Source organism: Notechis scutatus, chromosome 1, assembly GCF_049901735.1.
Source record: "Notechis scutatus isolate UNSWTSFEM ecotype Mainland chromosome 1, rNotScu1.2, whole genome shotgun sequence".
NCBI lineage: Eukaryota > Metazoa > Chordata > Lepidosauria > Squamata > Elapidae > Notechis > Notechis scutatus.
Genome location: NC_142009.1, coordinates 95,678,299 through 95,698,927, shown reverse-complemented (window position 1 = coordinate 95,698,927; position 20,629 = coordinate 95,678,299). Strand labels below are relative to the sequence as shown.

General features: G+C 35.1%; 1 protein-coding gene across 9 annotated transcripts in view; it reads left to right on the top strand.

Moving 5' to 3' along the window:
- LAMA2 (laminin subunit alpha 2) overlaps positions 1–20,629 on the top strand; it is a 423,950-nt gene that overhangs the window by 131,754 nt on the left and 271,567 nt on the right. For all 9 annotated transcript variants that reach the window (XM_087972045.1, XM_087972041.1, XM_087972015.1 and 6 more), the window contains exons 5-11: positions 3,962–4,141; positions 5,994–6,083; positions 10,154–10,271; positions 11,315–11,493; positions 11,923–12,022; positions 15,184–15,344; positions 19,487–19,627. In XM_087972045.1, coding sequence (XP_087828171.1) covers positions 3,962–4,141; positions 5,994–6,083; positions 10,154–10,271; positions 11,315–11,493; positions 11,923–12,022; positions 15,184–15,344; positions 19,487–19,627 — 969 coding nt within the window. The remainder of the gene's footprint in view (positions 1–3,961; positions 4,142–5,993; positions 6,084–10,153; positions 10,272–11,314; positions 11,494–11,922; positions 12,023–15,183; positions 15,345–19,486; positions 19,628–20,629) is intronic.

Sequence of the window (20,629 nt, the reverse complement as noted above, 5' to 3'; positions counted from 1 at the left end):
AGTTAGAGATTAATGTCAGCTAACAGTGTCATCTTTTTTCACATTTACTTGCATTTAACTCCACTAGAATTTAGACTGAGGAAAAGGTACACTCAACCTATCATCTTCTTATATGCCTTTCAGAAGTATTTTCTAGCTGAGTTGAGTAACCATAAAGATTTAATCTCAGGTAATGCATGTAGATCTGAAGCTGGAATAATGAGTGGCATGATCCAGTGCACGTTTACTAAAAAATAAAACCCACTATATTCATATATACAAAGAGAATATAGCTTCTGTGTTCAGTGTTTCTATGCCCACTTCTTTCTGCAGTTTCATCTGTTCCCCAAGCAGTCTTCAGAAGGTTTATATTGAATGGGGTGCTTAAGGGCTGTATTGAATCTGTTGTAGAATGGGAAAGCAGAAACATCTTATTCCAAAGTATCCCCAGGCTTGGAGTAAGTGGATGCTCTTTGATTCATAGGTGCTATTCTACAATCTGATTATTATCTGATAACATCTCTAGAGCAGCATTACAGAATTTGGTGCTTATGGACAACTATGTTCATGAGAAAACTCTCTCAACAGAAATAGACTGCATTTTACACATCACCCTTATAAGAACTATTTCATTTTCAGAGTTTGCATGATATACCGAATCATAAAACAACCAAAAGGTTTGAGTTCATACAACACGCCTAGGCACACGAAACATGTTGAACACATTAGATAAGTGCATCTGCTAGACCTTTTTCCTGATTTGCTATTGTAGGAACTGTACTGTAGGAATGCAGTCAGTGTACTGTAAGAACGCAGTCAGTCAGTTAGAACTGATTTTTATGATGCATAATTATTGTTGAAATAATTGGTTTACTAATATATTCTTTTAGCTGCAATGGCAATAAACGACAACTCTTTTTAAAGGTGCATGACAAAATACTTTTAAGGAAATTGAATGCCTTATTATGCTAGGATTTATTCATAACCATTGCTTTGACAATGAACAATTTCTTTAAATTTCTCAAAAGACATTGTCTTTGACAAATTAGCTTCCCTTCAAAAATGAAAAATGCAAGAATTGCACTGCTATGGAGAAGAAAAGAATGAATTAGAGAAGCAATTCTAAGTCTGAGGTGCAAGTGGCTCGAAAAAAGAGAGCTGCTGACAAAAAGCTTGTGCTTAGCTCATGCTATCTGAGGTACAAGTTGCCCAGCATATAATCATATTTGCTAAACAATTCATTAAGCTGACATTTACCAGTGCTCTTTGGGGACTGAGTTAGTTGAAGTAGAATATGACATGAACAGTATTTGACATTTTGCTGCTGGTTTAGAGGATGCATTTTAAGCATCCATAATACTTCAGTGCTGTATGAGTTGCAATCAATAGAATAGAATTGAATTGAATTGAATAATTGTTACTATGTTATATGGCACTGACAAAAGACAAGGATTGGCTATGGCCAAATATTGGTGATACAATTATTGGCACTTAAAGCATAGTGGTAAGGATAGAAAGGCATCAATACTTCCCTGCTATAATTATATTCATGGAACTGTTTTCCAGTGACTTTATTTAGGGTTACCTGACCTTTTTTAGAAGTCTATGGAGATTCTCAGTTATCCAGGTCCTGGTTGTCCCAAAGGTGCTTTTTCAAAAGGCAGCTGGACAATTTTTCCTTGAAGACATTTTGCTTCTCATCCAAGAAGCTTCTTCAGGTGATCCTTCAGGTGATGCTGAGAGCACAGATTAAATCCCCAAGTGGCCTCAACGACTTTCAGAAAGAGTGCTAACAACCAGATGACTTCAAGGAATAGAAACTTTTCCATCCTCTAGTTAGAACTGAAGAAGCTTCTTGGCTGAGAAGTGAAACATATTCAAGGAAAAACAAAGGTTTGGGCAAATCAGAAGAATAAGGCACTATAACAGAAGTTTTGTTGTGTTTGATTTCATTAAACTTGATATCCTTTTGATTGCCTGTGAGATTTTGGGTTTGAAGTAATATTTTTCAGTAGTCTCACTCTCAGTCAACATCTCTATTTTTTTTTAAAAAAATGTTAAAATGCCAACTGCAGCATTTGCTAATTATTATAGTAAAAATACCATATCATCTAACAATTCTGAAAAACAGGAAAACTTCTAGATAGTAAACATGATACCATAATACTACATGGCTTCAATGTGAGGACAATCATCTAATATCACTTGTTCTTTGAAAACTCTCCACCATATCCATACTATTATTAGTATTAGTGTATACTATTACTATGATATTGGTTATTATTTTCTTTTATTCTATCAAAGTAGCTAAATTAAATTAAATTACTGAACAGTTTTATTCATAGTATGTTTTACTTTTCTGTGACTATTTCTTATTATTCATTCTTATTTATTTATTTATTTGTTTGTTTGTTTGTTTGTTTGTTTGTTTTGGACTATGCTCGGGACAGATCTTTCTGAAGAAAATTTATGTGGTTGCTGAGAGTCAATATTAACTTGATGGCACTTGCTCATTTCTGTGATTTATATATCACTCATATGATCTCTTTCTCTCTCTTCCTCACTCTCATCTAAATGTGTGTGTGTGTGTCCACTGTGCGCGCACACACAGATAATTATGTTTTGATGATTTAAACATTAGTAATATGGAAAGCCTTTCAAATTTGAAACATTTTTCATACTATTTATTAAAACATTTCTAATCATTATTATCACTTGAAAAGTCTATCAAAAAAGATGTAGTTAAATCGTTCCATGTAATTTGTTTTGAAAAAGAAGTGAACTAAAATACTTCAAGCATCGTAGCTGTAATTTCTTTCTATGTTAGAAACAACCACACTGTAACTCTACTTGGTAGATTTCTGGCGAAGTACCATCCTTCAGATATCAAAACTGTGAATAAGAAAGAAACTGCTAAATCGTTCATGAAGATACCATATGTCACATTGGTTTGTAAAAGGAATATATATATATATATATATATATATATATATATATATATATATATATATATATATATATATATATATATATATACACACACACACACACACACACACACACACACACACACACACAATATAACATAATTTTTAAAATGGAAAAATACAATTTGTGATTTACAGGCAAGTATACTGTACAGTAGGTTTTATTCTGTGGTGTATAATAGAAGAGGTCAAAAATACCAAAAAATTTTCCTAGTTTGCTTCAAATATATATATCCAGGCCTTATATTAATCTTTGCTCCCAAAAATGCATTAGGGCTTATTTTCCAGTTAGGTCTTATTTTCAGGGATATATAATACTAAAGGCATCCATCTGGCTTCTGTTCTTAACTGGGGCTTATTCTAGGGGTAGGGTTTATATTATGAGCATCCTGAACAATCATGCTAGGGCTTATTTTCTGGTTGGGTCTTATGCTAGGTATCATCCAGTGCTAGTGAATATGGAGTTTGCTCTCCCTGCCAGTATTGGTGACATGTGTTTTTGTCCTTGGTATCCTAGTAAAGTAATGAAACACTACAAGCAAAGAACCATGCTCAGAGAGCATCAATGCTTCCACAGTTCAACCCTCAACTACATATATTATCTTTTATTGGATATCCAGAAGGTTTCTTCTCACATTCTCCTCCAAAAGAAAATTATCTTTCTCCTAATTAAAAAAAGATCAGATTTTTCTGAAATTGGCTACATTAGATTATCCTGTAAGGTTGTAGAATGGGGGTGTCAAACTGATGGCCCATGGGCTGGATGCCTCACATACAGGCCACAACCTGCCTTGATCCAGGAAGCAGAAAAACATCACAAAATACAAGCAAAGATATAAATACAAGCAAAGATATAAATGAGAAAGGGGAAAAAAAAAACATTTTGCAACCATACTTATTTCTCTACTGTGAGTCCTACATCCACTTTGCAAATGTGATCATTTTTGAGTGAATAATATTAGCTAACCATTTTCCTTATTTCTTCTACTTTGTAGATTCATACATCCTTAATCAATGGGCGACCAAGTGCAGATGATCCTTCTCCAACACTATTGGAGTTTACATCAGCTCGTTATATTCGCTTAAGATTTCAAAGGATACGGACACTAAATGCGGATTTAATGATGCTTGCACACAGAGATCTCAATGAAATTGATCCAATAGTCACAAGGAGGGTAAGTCCTGGCAAAGATGCTAGAATGTGCATTTGCAGTACTTTTTTTTCTTAGAATCCAAAAGGCTTATTGAATTGAATTGAAATAAGCATCAGTTACTAATGAAGCATCAGTTTTTGAATTTTCTGAAATAGTCATTTCTCTTTGATATGCTCATTTAAAGAAAAATAGCAGGATGAGTATATATAAATTTTTAAGGCTGAAATATATTTTTGGAGGTTTTTTTTTTCATGTTTCCCATCATATTTGTATCAAAAAGCCAAGAACAGGGACAGTGATGGACAATTCACTCTGATAATCAATTTCACTCTATTCCAAACCATATAGCACCACTCTTTGTAAACTACTGCTAATGACAGAGGTACCATTATAAATCTCTGCACCCAATGTGTCCTTCCTGATGACACATCATTAGGATTGGGATTTGTCTGAAGAAAATCAGTGTTGGAAGAGAAGAGGAACCTTGCTGTTCTCCTCCATGGTTAATATATAGGTGCCTTCATGTAGATAACTTGAGAATATAGTTGGTGATATATTTTCTGCCATAGAATTTTCTTGTTGATATACCTTTTGCAGAAAATTATCTATTCTTGAAGATCAGAAGGTACAACTGGTCCAATGCACTGCTGCGTAAGTTGTTATAGAAGCTTTTTGTTTGGGCCATGTAGCACTATTGTTTTGTATGCTGCATTGGCTACTGATGAGCCTCTGGATGCAATTTAAGGTGCTAGCTGTGATCTCTAAAGCTCTGTAGCACCAAGGTCTGGTTACCTAGGGGACAATCTTTCTCTTGTTGTTTTTGCCCAATCTTAAAGATCTGGAAAAATTGTTGTGCTCCAGGTCACAGTTGTAAAGTATCACTTTATACCAAGTTATATAAAGTAGTACTTATACAATGTTTTAAAAATATTTTCTTTTCACTTCTTTTGCTAAGATTGGCACATCTTAATAATAGCAAATACTTGAAGTGCTGTCCTGAATGCCTTTATGGAAAGCCAGAGGAATTTAATCATACGATTTAGAAAGCAGTAATAATGCTTCAAATCATCCCTCTTAGAAATATGGCTCTATGAATGAACTGGAGGTCATGAATGCTCTATTCTCAGGTCATCTAAATATATGCATTATTGATCCCTGATGGCCATTTTTACTGTAAAGGATCATAAAGCGTGACTCTTGTGCAAGAAAATGATGCAAGAAATGCAAGTAAATGTTTTAATAGCCACAGGAAGTTTTATATTAACCAGTGGATTAGTGAAATTTAATGAACAACTGAAGGCACAGTTGTAAAGTTTCACTTTTAAACATACACTATTAATTAATTTGCCTCGCTTTAGAGATGACTGGAGATAATTCCTGATATTCATTCTATATAAAGAAGATTTCTTCACATGGTAGGAGCTACAGAGAGACAATTTTCAAGAAAGAGGAGATATTTGATGATTTTTTCCCCTGAAACTTACTGAATCATCTCCAATGTCCTGACTCACTGAGTCCATTTTCAACATAAAAAACTATAAAGGAAAAAAGATTTGGGGAAAATTTCTCCCTTGCCCACAGTATTTCAACATAATTAATGTCAGCATACTCTTGTTTGGGATATGGGAAAACCCATATAGGAATGCAGAAGGAGTATAATAAGTTCATGTACCCAAAGACCTAGAACCTTATTATTGGGTTATTTTTCATAGTAATGAAATACTGCACAGTGTAAATTTATTTCTTGAGTTTTGTGCATATATTTGCTCCCATCTTTTTAAACGCTCTTGATTAGGTACCAAAATGATACTTTCTTATTTTCAGTTTGCAACATAATAATGACATATATCTTTCTTTTTAATTTTCTTTTCAGTATTATTATTCTGTGAAAGACATCTCAGCGGGAGGAATGTGCATCTGTTATGGCCATGCAAAAGCATGTCCATTGAATCCAGCCACAAATGTAGGTATTTTTCAACACTATTCTTATATAAAAAGGGATATGCAATGTACATGTGTACAAATCTCCTTTTGTCTTGATTATACAACTTCTCATGACTGAGATAACTGTTACTTTTCAGGCATATCAAATTTTGAAAAACACTCACTTTTCATCATCTTAATTTGAAAATACGCTGTATTATGTTTAACAGTAAGTGTGCAAAGTATATAATAAAAATGTAAAGGACTGAAACCTTACCACGAATTCCATTAATTCTGTTTACAACAGATATGACTTTTAGTAATTTTCTTTCCTGTACAACTATTCCAGGTGTTCTATCCAGTCCCTGATATCTGGAGAAGAGGTGGGGGAAATTATAAAAACTCATGCTTTTCTCAATCTAATTGATAGCTGATTTCCATCAGCAGAGAGAATTATTGGTGGTGGTGGGAAATCATATGCTTTCTTAATTACCTGGCTTGATTGACTGGAAAAAAAATAATTTTATTTGCATTTGCATTTTCTAAAATAATTTCTTAGAATTGGTGTCTATATATACATGTGTGTGAGACAGGGATATTTTCTAGCTATAAAAGATGATCAAACTTGAATTAACTAGCACAGAATTAAACACTTTCTTCAAAAATATCTATCAATCATCACTTTATCTGAGATCATATGTATTGAAAACCTAACTTATTACTTATTAAAATTATTTTTCTCTTTAGCGTATATTTCCTTTTTAGCAGGCCTGATGTAAACAGATTTAGGTTCTCCCCCCCCCACCCAAAAAAAAAAAGGAAATGTTTTTTTTTCCAAGAAACTTTCTTTGAAATAAAGGCACAAGTGACCTTAGATTTCACTGACAGTTTATTCATTATAAGCAGTTCTATACTTAGTCAAACCTTTGAATAGAAAAACTGGGAAGGTTATTGCATAAAGAAAATTTAATTTATCTGGTGTACCATGTGGAAAGAACTTTGTGGAAAACATTTGCTAATAGATCTAAGTGACCTGAGATTTTCAGGATTCCTTGATAATTGATATCATCATAATGGAAATGTGAGAGTCAATTCCTATTGGATTACTCCACCAATCGTGAAATATTTAGAACCAAAAGTAAGTTGGCTGCCCAGCAATAAACCATTAGAAAATATATTAGCATCTAATTCTTCTCTAGATTTGTCTGTGTTTGTCTAAAACCTCAGCTTATTTATTTGCATATATATATATATATATATATATATATATATATATATATGTATATATATATGTATGTATGTTATGTATGTATGTATATGTATATGTATATGTATATGTATATGTATATGTATATGTATCTGTATCTGTATCTATATCTATATCTATATCTATATCTATATCTATATCTATATCTATCTATGTTTTCTTAAGTTTTCGCGGGTATTTATATGTATGGTATTCAGCTTTGTTTGGGTATTTTCCCACGTCATTATAGTTGCGCTTTTAAAGTTGTAGCAACGTTTCAGCAGAATCCAGGCTTCTGTAGACGAACACTATACAGAAGCCTGATGATGGCAGATGAGATTCTGCCGAAACGTTGCTACAACTTTAAAAGCACAACTATAATGACGTGGGAAAATACCTGAACAAAGCTGAATACCATACATGTAACTACCCGTGAAAACTTAAGAAAACACACACATACACACACATATACCCTGTTTCTCCAACAATACGGCCTCCCCCAATAGGAAGTCCCAGCATGTTTTATAGGCATGAAATTAAATTAAGCCCCTCCCCCCAAATTAAGGCCTATATTAAAACATGTGAAATGGGGGGGGGGGGAATGGTGGGAGAGCTTGCCGTAAGGAAGTACTTTTGCTGCACACCCTGATATGGTGCTGCCTGCGTCGACCCCAATACGAAGTGCTCCACCAACGCCGAGGTCAACATCCAAGCCATCGCCGCCCGCCCGCCCGAAGATGCAAGGGGGGTGGAATTAAGTCACCCCCGAAAAGACAGCCTAGCCATTTTTTCGGGCCTCAAAAAAAAAATAAGACCCAGCCTTATTATATGAGAAACACGGTATATATATGGATCTATCTATCTATCTATCTATCTATCTATCTATCTATCTATCTATCTATCTATCTATCTATCTATCTATCTATATGGATCTTTGCTTATTTGGGTTTTCTCCTGCGTAAAATTGGAAGTATCCTGGTGACGTTTCGACAAAATCTCATTCATCATCTTCAGGCTTGTGTCTTGGGCTTTGTGCTTCTCGGAGTAAGCACAAAGCCGAAGACACAAGCCTGAAGATGATGAATGAGATTTCGTCGAAACGTCGCCAGGATACTTCCAATTTTATGCGGGAGAAAACCTGAATAACCAAAGATCCACATACAAATACCCGCGAAAACCTCAGAAAACAAATATATATATATGTATGTATCTGTATATCTGTATATCTGTATGTATATATGTATGTATGTATATATATATATATATATATATATATATATATATATATATATATATATATATATATATATATATATATATATATATATGTTTTCTTAAGTTTTCGCGGGTACTTACATGTATGGTGTTCGGCTTGGTTCGGGTATTTTCCCACGTCATTGTAGTTCTTTTAAAGTTGTAGCAACGTTTCAGCAGAATCTCATCTGCCATCATCAGGCTTCTGTATTGTGTCCGTCTGTGAGTCAGACTTTTACAGTAGTTTCAGATTTGAATTTGGGGCAGCCTATTGCTGTGCCAGAATGGTTTTTTCTTCATCCTGATTGGTTGGGAGTCTTGGTCTGTGTTTATTGGTCTCGGAGTTTGCTGTGTTCTGCTTGATTGGTGTCTCTAATATCTTCTGTCTGTTTTTTGGCTCTTTTTGTATCTTGATTGGCTGGCAGCATTGTGTTGCTTTAATGGAGGCCTTTAGTGCAGCTTGGCTTCGGGTAAATGGACGGCTATCATTAGTTAGGAAGCTGGGTTTCATCTGGGTGCCTGGTTGGGGTGTGTTTGAGCTGGAGGTATCAGGGGGGATCTGTTTGTGCCCAGGTGTTTGCCTGGCTTGTGGTGTGGAGATTTTTTTGTTTGTGAGTGCAGGCTTCCAAATGATTGACAGCCTGGTGGAATCATCTCTTCTGTTCATGCTTTCTGGTCTTTTTTCAATCTCTATGGCTTCTCTGATGATTCTGTGATTAGGGTTTTCTATAGTGGCCAGGGTTTTGGTGCCATTGAAGTTGATGCTATGACCTGTGGCTTCCATGTGTTGGACTAGTGAGGAAGTGTGTTCCAGCTTTTTGACTGCATTTTTGTGTTCATCCAGGCGGGTGCTTATTCTTCTATTAGTCTGTCCAATGTATGTGGCCGGGCATGATGCACAGGGGACTTCGTATATGCCTTGGTTTTCCAGGTCAATTTTATCTTTGGGGTTGCTAAGGATGGCTGCTATTTTTCTGTCTGTTTTGAAGGCAGTCCTGATGTGATGTCTGTGTAGTACCTTACTAATGCGTGCAAGCTGCTTGCACTGGCACTAAGCCGAAAGCACCAGCCTGAAGATGGCGAGTGGGACCTCGCCGAAACGTTGCCTAGATACTTTGAATCTTACGCGGGAGAAAACCCGAATAACCAAAGATCCACATATATATATATATATATATATATATATATATATATATATATATATATATATATATATATATATATATATATATATATATATAAAACATTTATTTTGTATCGGTTGTATCATAATTTGCCATTCCACTGCTGAAAAATCTACTTCTTTCCTGGAAGAAATTGAGAGAGAGAAGGATAAGACAGAACTATGTAATCTGTTGAACTGTTAGCTATTTTGACAGAATCATAGTCTGCTTTCATATCATGGTTTCATCCAGTATGTTACCAAGGCACTGCTTTATATTTTCTGATTGCCCAACTTTTTTTTTCTGATTGCCCAACTTTTTCTGATTGCCCAACTTTTTTTAACATTTTAATATATCCTATCCTATCCGTCTTCTCTAATTTCATCCCACCCACCTCACCCTACCTCACTTTATCCCCTCCCATCTCATCCCATTCCATGCCAACAGAGATCTTCTTGTGCATGTGAACATAATACTTGTGGAGAAAGCTGTGATCGGTGTTGTCCTGGATTTAATCAGAGACCATGGCAAGCTGGGACTTTCCTTGTAAAACATGAATGTGAAGGTAATAGATGGATGTGATTCAATGGATGTGATTTATAACATAAATCAAAACAAAAAGTCTTACCAATATATATTCATTGTGATATAGTCACATCTAGTTCTCCATGCCATTTGGATGAGAAACTGGAAAAATGCTATGTAATTTTCTCTGTGGTTCTTAGTGGAAAAAACAAACTGAAATTAGAAATAAACATTCTAAATTATAATTGTATCAGATAATAAAATCAAGTTAACTACACATATTTGATGATGAACAGGTTATCATGTTTGTAGCTACTGTGGAAATGTATATTTATTGAAGATTAGTGTAACTGTAACATGTGCAATACTTTTGTTTCAATCGGATAAATTAAATATCGATTTGCATTCAAAATAGTGGATCCAATTAGTGGTTAATATTCTTGAATTGCATTCCTTTAGATCTGTTTATTTTTATTTTTTTGTTAATACAATGCAATGCAAGTTCCTAAAATAACTTAGAACTAATAGTGAATGACAATTTTTAATATTAGCATGTTGTTATAAACAAGATAGTCTTAGCATCTTAAAAACTTTCTCATGGTATAAGCTTAAAAACAATTGTAGTTCATAATAATGTATAACTGGTCAGAATAAATGAGATGCTATCATCATTTTAGCACAGAATTTTAAAAGGGTTCAACCATAATTAGTCATTCTGAAGTACTAGAATCATTCCCATTAATAATAGCCTTCTGTGTAATACATTTTTTTCAACAACTTAGTTAACTTACAAAATATTGGAAGTCTATATAGATTTTTTTAAATGGTACTTTGGCATTGTCAGAGGACCAAGTCTGGAAAAGGCACAGAAGATTCTTCCTTAACATGATTTGGAAAGGTAATAATACTATGATGAATTCCTCAACATAATATGTGAATGGCCACTTATTAAATTCAAATAGCTGAAACTTTCTGGTGGACTAGGATCAAAACATTGAAAGAATATTGTTAATTCCTGCAAAAAAATGTTTTTACATGAGTGCAGACTGATGTGATGCTTGTTAATATACTTCCGCTCTTTAGCTTGCAACTGCCATGGGAAGGCAGAAGAATGTTATTATGACCAGACGGTGGCAGACAGAAAGCAGAGTTTGAATATCCATGGAGAATACCTTGGAGGCGGAATATGCATTAACTGTACCCAGAACACTGCGGGCTTCAATTGTGAAACATGCATTGATGGATACTTCAGGCCAAAAGGGGTAAAGGATCCATAATTCTGTTCTCTGAATTCCAAGACATCATTTCCGATGCTACCATATTAAATGAAAAGAAAATAGCACTCTGAGCTGTATTTATTCTAGTCTCTCTACCTACTAGTTCCTTTTCAAAATGGGAAAACCTAAAATGGGAATTTAAAAGGAATTTGTGTTGGTATGAAGAAACACAATGAAAGAACAGAACCTTCTGCTATTATTTTGCATGGATGAAGATGTAAATGTGTAAATCTAAATTTTGGTCAGTAAATCCATGTTACATTATTGCAACCATCAATAGGAAAAGTAATCATGGAATCTCCCCAGCTTGCAATAAAGGGAAGGATAGTGCTTAAGCTTCCAAATTAGGTTAAGACAAGTGACATGATAGGAGGACCAGTAGATCACTTCATTGCTTTGTTTTTACTTCCATAGGTTCATCCAAATGATCACCAACCATGTCAGCCGTGTCAGTGTTATTCTGTGGGCTCTTTAGATGGCACTTGTGTCAAGGATGAAAAGCAAGCTACAGGAGGTGAGATGCTTGACTGATATTAAACTTTATGTCCCACATCTTCCAAATTAATGTTAAGCAGTAGCTTCTTTTCAGTAAGCTATTTCTCTGATAAACATCATCTTTTGAAATCTAGTTGCCTCTGTTCCTGCAGAGCTTCCCCTCAGAGACCCAAGCTGTTGTCTCTCATGTTTTCTTTTTGGTATTGCTATGTTGTGACATTCGCAAATGAAGGCAGGATTTTTTTTCCCAATGGACTTTTAATTTTTCTTCCTTTTCTCTCTTTTTTTGGAAAGTTATTGTTGTGAACTTCTATGAAAACATTAAAAATATATATATTTTCCCTGGTGTGCAGTCCACAATGGTCTTCTAAAAATAGCTGTACATCTGAACTGTACATTTACATCATTCTGAAAGATTTTTTTAATCATTTTGCCAAGAGCAAGGTTCCTTCTCTTGAGATGGTAATTAGACCTAATTCACATCCCCAATATTATTTTCTCCATTCTTATTTGCACTTGAAAACCAAAATAAGACCATTTATGAAATGACACATTATAAACTATGTAAAATTGCATTGTAGTCTTAGTAATATCTAACGGCAGTTTCTGATAACTGAATACAGTTTATACAACAGCTGACAACATTTTTTTAGGATTGGTTGTTGCTAGGATTAGATTAGATGAGATGAGATGAGAATACAACAGACCTCACAAGGATTTTTTTCCTATAAGGCAGATTGAATAGAATAGTATTAATTCTATTATCTTTTTGATATTACCACAATGGTGAATATATTAAGACATTTTTTAAAAGATACACCAAAGACTTACAAGTTAAACGTCCAAAAGAAGCAAGAAATTGATAAATATATTGCATAAAAAGTTTTCTTTTAACACATGAGGTCAATGTCCTTCTGCTAGTCTGAAGATGTACAATATGGTTTTATTTTAAGGGAGAATGAAATATTTAGGTTTAGTAACTAATAAAAACTCATTTATTTATTTGCAGAAACCCTTCTTTATTAAAGTAAGGGAGAGTTAAATGTTCTATTATCAACCTGATAAACTAGAAGAAGCAACACTGTCTAATAATGAATCAATCTTACAAACTGCTTAAAGGAAGTAAGGATAAATGTTAGTTGCTCATAACATATACCCTAAAACAACACCAAGATCCCAATTTGACTGAATCTAAATCACCTGGAAAAAGTTAGTCCTTATTTGAAGGAAAGGCTAGAAAATGCATTTATTTTGACAATAGATGTTCCTGACATATTTGCAGATCAGTATGATTGCATATTAGGTGTATTGAAATTGACTGTGTTAATGCTTGCAGTTTTCAGTAAGGAAAAGTGTGTATTTGAAGGGGAAAAAAATTCTGAATTATTACCCCAAGGGGAATAAGAACACTTTGTTCTTGGAGGATAATGGGATGGGATGACACTGAGTGGCTTTTTGTCAACTTAAAGTTTAAACCTCATGTCTTTCTGTGCATTAATGCAAAGGATTGTGGGATGTAGTTATAATGGCAGCAAAGTACTCTAGGATCGTGTTATGTTCTTTATCAGTCCCATTATCGCTGCAATAAAGAAAGGAGTCCATTATCACGTTTGCAGAAGGTTTTTTTTTTAATAGAATCAGAATCCATAGACTGCCCAGGACCTAGTTTTATAGATAAACACAGGCATTTAGGTATTTTCCCTGGATAAAAAACTTTGATCTTGTACTGCCTGAATCATTTACTGTATGTGTTCTACAGTGGTGGGATTCAAAAAATTTTACTACTGGTTTTGTGGGCGTGGCTTGGTGGGCATGGCAGGAGAAGGATACTGTAAAATCTCCAGTCAGAGGTGGTATTTGCCGGTTCTCTGAACTACTCCAAATTTCCACTACCAGTTCTCCAGAACTGGTCAGAACCTGCTGAATACCACCTCTGGTCTTCTGCTGCATCAATTTCCCACTGCCCCCCCCACTCTGCCAAGAAACTAAACACTATTTTTATGCTGATAAAAGTTTACACTGCAGTTAACAAGAAACTCACATGACTACACTGCACTAAAGGAAAAATAAATCAAAATTCAGGTATGTTCATGTTCATGCTTATAGTTAGAACATGGTGGCATTGACCTAGGTCTTCCAAGATGTAGGAAGGTAGCCTTACTGCTTTTTATTTTTTTTTGAGAGGAAAAGACTCAGGTAGAGCACACTACACTTGATCTGACACAAAATGTGAACAAGCAGTATGGGAACCAGGCAGGGGTGGGATTCAAATTTTTTAACAACTGGTTCTGTTGGTGTGGCTTAGTTGGTGGACGTGGCTTGGTGGTCATGTCACTGGGTGGCTTGGTGGTCATGTTACTGGCTGGGCTTGGCCAGCTCAACATCACTCACATCGAGGCACGCATCTTCTTGCCTAGCCTCTCATGACTGTGGGGATACTGCAATAGTCATGTTAAAAACGGTCATAAGTCACTTTTTTCAATAGTCACTCCACACAAGGAAAGTACCAGCAAAGGAGGGGAAAAAAATTCCAGAGATGTTCCTGTGACAGGAAGTCTAGTTCTGCCAAGAATGTAATAAGGCTTAACGGAGAGGCAGTTTCTGTAAGCAACACCAGAATGTTTCCTTCCTGCCTTCCTTACAGGATTAGGCCAGTAATTTCTTCTAACAACCAGTTCTCCGAACTGCTTAAAATGTTAACAACCGAATAGGTGTGAACTGGTAGAATCCCACCCCTGGAACCAGGGAACGTTGCCTCACAATGCAGATAGCAGGCACAATGTCTATAAGATTACATATGACAGGAACCATACTTATAAGTTGCTTGTACTATCCAACAGGGTAGGGGGGAAAATGATGTCACCATTGTTTCTAACATTTCCTATGTCAGTAATTATTTCTCTTTATTATCAGTACCATTGCTGGAGCCTAGCACCCCTTTTATTGAGTAAACTTTGGTTAACCTGCCAAATGCCAGAAATTCAATTATTTTTATTGCCGGTTATCAACATCATCTTTTGAGGAGGTACCCTGCCACCCAATTAAACATTGATGGAAATGAATCTGATTTTGATCATGATTTTCCACACTTAGATAACTTTCCTAGTTAGAACTCATTCAGTTTTCAGTTTCCACTGCATTAATAATACTGAGCTTGTTGCCGCCTTGATTGTGCTGCAGGTATGCACCCTGGATCTTGTCACTGTAAGCCAGGTTTTGGAGGAGAGAGATGTGATTGGTGTGCATTGGGCTACAAAAACTTTCCTTACTGTGTGCCCTGCAATTGCTCTCTGAAAGGCAGCTTGAATGATGATCCTTGTGAAGGACCTTGCAGGTGCAAGGTATGTATTTCATTTTCTCCTTTTTTCAACATTTAGTGAGTTTAAACTTTTCATCTGTAACATATTCTCTTTGTTGTAAATACTTCTGGAGGTGTCGTGGCATCAAAATGCCATGACACTATTCCTTGAAGTTCTTCCAATGTGGATTTGATGTTTTAATGTGAAGTAATCACTTAGTGAGTTATTCTTGTTAAAGCAGATTTCTTTTCCAAATAATGGCTTTATGAAAAAAAAAAAATAGCACTGGAATGTTTATATAACATCATTGTTTTTCATTATTTCATTTGTTTAGGGGCATCTAAATACTGATATAAAAACTCAAAACAGAAATAAATTGTTCCTAATAGCCCCTCCCCCAAATCTCTTCCCTTAAAACCTTGAAGAACTGGGTCTTCCCCTGAGCATTGGGCTAGTGAGAGCCTAAAGCTCAGGAAATATGTATGGGGGAATGAATCTGGGACACTTAGAATTGTTTTTCTCTGATGTTTTACTTATTAATTAATTTGTCATATTTATATAATCGCCGATCTCAGAAATATGGCTCTGAGTGGCACACAATAAAACATGAGCCTTACAGTGAACCATATCTAAACATAGCATAATTTAACAACAAGCGAACAAACTAACATTAATATTTTTTAAAAGAGTAGGAGACAGAATCTTTGGTGTGGCAGGTAATATAGCCATCTCATCAATTCACCTTTTCTTTGAGATACTGAAGCCTGTTGACACAGGTTGCTTTACTGTTGTTTTTCATAGCTATTTTTGTGAGATGCCCAAAACTTATAAATAAGATTTGTGGTCATATAAGCTTCTTAAAAAATAAGTGAATACATAAATAATGTTTGATTAGCATCAGGGAGACCCAGATTTGTGTCTATGTGTTCTATAGAAACATTCACTTTTACTTGGTTGTTGATGGGATGAAATGAAGAGAAATCTTTTTGTAATTTGCTTTGAGCTCTTGGAAAAAAAGATAGGATATAGATGGGCAACTTTATCATGAGGACAAAACAATATGAATAAGAATAGTCTCGTATGGGCCATGGTTAACTTAAATCAGAAAAAGCCTTTAATGCATTTCTACTCAGGTGCTTTTCTAGTATGTTAGGACTATGGTGTATTTTACAAATAGTAGAATAATTACAAAAGATGAAATCACATATTAGTTAGAATAGCAACAATTGATGGATCTGGATAGCTTGGAAATTTGACTAGATGGAGTGTTATTAGCTGCAGTTAGATCTTTGTAATAAGGGCAATATAAAATAACATAGACAGGTGTTTTTGTACAAATAGGATGCTCATAATTTCCTCTTAAAATCAAAATGTGGGTTAAAATTAATTTCAGGAAGTATACAATCTATGCATGTTTTCCAACATTGCAGCTGTTTGGAAGTTAAGATGCCACAGAAGATATTCCAGGGTTTACTACGGCTGATGAAGATGCTGATTCATTTTTCCTATCTGAGGTTAAAGAAAGGGAGTGCTCTGATTTCAGATCGGAGAATTAATTATGATGCATTTTTGTAGCTCTCAAACCTTGTGGACAGAGCTTTGTCATTCGGAGAATCCAAGGTTCCCCTCATTTCAGCCCTATTTCCCCAAAGAGCCCAACCCTGCTGGGTCTTCTGAAAAGCTATGAAGTTCTGGCTGTTCCCCACCCACTTGGCCCAGGTTGTTAATCTGAAATGGATGCTGGTGTCCCTCTTTCTAGTGAGATTTTTTTTTATTTTAGGAGTCTCAATTTTATTTTCTTACATATTTTATGATTTTGTGGTTTGTCTCTATTCACCTCCCACAATTTATTTGGTAGATGGGTGACCCAATAAAGAATTGAAATAAACAAAAGGATTCCAGCAATCGCCCTAATTAAATCATGATTCTCAAGCTAAACTTCAAAAAATTTCAAAGGATTTATTAGAGGTGACATACTGGCATGATCCGTATGAAGCCAACACTGGCATACGTAATTTACAGTCACCTGTGATCCTGTTTCCCCACCTCCCCCCTGGGTGTCTCATAAACCAGATTCTCCAATTGAGCACATTCACGGTCTGGGTGCCATTATTCACATTCTCCAATTAAATATATTCGTGGGCAAAAGCTCTGGTATTTTAGTTACAATCTTGTAAAGATAAGAGTTGGAATGTACTTTTGCTTTCAAACTGCTGCACTGCTCTTCCAGATTTCCTTCCTCTCCCTCCCCCTTTTTTATGGCACTACTAAAACAGGCATAGGAATGTTAAATAAGCAAGAATGAGACAAGAGCTTTGAGATAAAATGAATAACATTGTTCTGTCTCAGACATATCCTCTTTCTTTATAATAAGCACAAATAAGCAGCATGAGAACAGGTCAACTTCACAAAAAAGAAACTAACTCAAGGAGGCTTCTACAATGATTTCTCATAACTACTGGTGAACCTTGTGTTCATCCTTTACTTCCAATTCAGGAATATTTTTTTATTTGTTTCTTGAAGTTGGTTGTGTCTATTTTAATTTAAAAAATTGTACTGTTCATTGATATCTCTTAATAAGGGATCTGTCAAAAAGATTAGAAAGTTATAATAGTATATACCCTCTGTCCTGATATTCTCCTTTCCTCTTTTTATTTAAAATTCTTTTTTTTTCTTTCCTCAGTTGCTTTTCTTTTATGAGAAATTGTACAGTTCAGAAATTACTTTTAGGTTTGCTTCAGTACATTTATCCAATTCTTTAGCTGGAAGGCAAGTGAATTATTTTTGATAGATGTGTATCAGTAGAGAATCACAATGCTGGCTATAGCTGGAGAATCATGATTTCCGTAAAAGTGTCAGACTTCACTGGTCTGCAGTCAACTATATTTGGCATACCATACTGCAGAAATTATAATAATGTGCACAGAATTTTTGATGAACATCTTTCTAAAATAACCCTTTCTTGGCTGAATTGGAGGGTAGAGTGACATTACGGCATAAAAACTGTGATCCAGATTGAGACCAGAACAAGAAGGAGTTATATCCCATATTTTGCATTGAGGAAAAAAAACTGCACTAGCATCTCTCTCTCTCTCTTTCTCTCTCTCTCTCTCTCTCTATATATATATATATATATATATATATATATATATATATATATATATATATATATATATATATATATATATGTGTGTGTGTGTGTGTGTGTGTGTGTGTGTGTGTGTGTGTGTGTGTGTGTGTGTACATATACACATTTGTATATATATATATATACACAAATGTGTATTGTATTCTGCTTGCACTGGCACAAAGCAGAAAGCACCAGCCTGAGGATAGCGAGTGGAACCTCGCCGAAACATCACCAAGATACTCTTAATCTTACACGGGAAAAGACCCGAACACACCTAGACCTACATGTACAAATATGCATATATATATACACACATACATACAAATATGCATACACACACACACACACACACACATATACCACACATACATATTTAACCCTTTGCATTTCAGTGCAAGCAACATATATAAAAGCAGGTTGCCATAGTGAAGCTAGACAGTAGAGTGTTATGGTCCTATTATCTTTTTTTTTTCCTTTTTAAAAACATTTGCAGATTATAGAACAAGGAATGGATTATTGGAAATGGTCTGCAATTGTTTTTAGCAGAAGTCAAATGAAAGCAGAGCCCACACATTTTTGAAAATGAAATAAATCAATGTAGCAGGATAGTTCCTACACTGTGTATATTCAGTTTTCCACTGCTTGGTGCCAAGTAGCTTTGGCTGAGAATTCTTAACACACCTGGAAAAACACTGGGATACAGCTGTAGTTTATGTACACTACAAAGGACTAGAATTGTGACTTCGTGCTTCACAATAAATTTAGTTCTATCCAAACCAAATATCCCTATGTTGGTCATTATGTTGAATGTGGTAATAGTGTTCTCCTACTGCACTTAGACCAATCAGAAAAATAGTTAATTAGAAAATGGTGGCTGGACCACTATGTGTCCTCTGAGATAAAATTTGGAAGTTTTTTTTATATGTTCTCTATTCATAGAAATATGTCATTAGACATATGCATATCACATTAAACAAAGCAAAAGCAAGAAGAGGCAGCTAGATTTACTTCTCCTGCATGACAGAAAATCTAATATTGTCCTGTGAATTCCTAGGTTTATGTTGAAGGAAAGAACTGTGATCGCTGTAAAGCCGGCTTCTTTAACTTGCAACAAGACAACCCCCAGGGCTGTGAGGCATGTTTCTGCTCAGGAATAACAAATGACTGTACAGATTCTCACTGGACTTACAGCACGGTAAGGAAAAGCAGAGAAATGCATACATCCAACAAGTGTATCTTTTATTTTAAATAAAATCTTAACATGAAACTCACTCTGTGGACTTTTTCTTTAACTTGCATATTTTCCCTCCTCAGAATAAACAACATGATTCTTCCTAGATAAAAGCCAAATTTTCTAAATTTTCACACTGGAGAAGTATTCCATTATCTATTCCAAAGTGAAAAAATGCAAACAGAACAATTTCCTCAGGGAAATTTAGTTTTTGGCTGTAAAAATATGTGAAAGAAATGGAAATGATATGATTTTTCAAACATAGATAAAATACATTCGGATTGATATGTATTCTGCTTCTATAACTGAACTTCCATCCTGTTCTGGAAAATTCCTTAATCCTCCAGATCTAATCTGGTGATGCACAGAATGCTGTGGGAGCAAAAATAAAAATCTGTAGTTAATTTTACAGTTCATAGATGGATAACCCACAGCCTAGTCGCCTACAGTTGTGCCTCAAACACAAACTCTACACCCTAGGAAGCCCTTCTCTGTTTTCCTTTCTGCCCAATGTATCCCCCACCATCAGGAGTGTGAGGAAAATACTACCAACACATCTGAGATCACCAGTAGGCCTCCTAGTCATATGTACATGCCCAGGGAAATGGATGTTTTTGCTTTAAGTTGATGTATCCATAGATGAGTAATGTTTTTTGACATTTATGGAAGCATGAATGAATATGTATACTAGTGAAGGTGAAGCTGAACAGAATTTATGTTCACCTGCTAGTGCATTTGTGTTTAATTTCAGACCCTGATACCTGTCCTTTGCCTCACTGATGGTAAAATTCAAAAGGAATAATCACTCTTAATCTTGATATTGAATTCATAATTTACCCGCTCAGATATTTAACTGTGAGATTTGTCAATAACCTCTGAATATTTCACTGGAATAATAATGAAATCAATTATTTTTTAAAAAAATTATTAAGAAGCATTATAGAAGGAAAGTTTTGCTGAATGTAA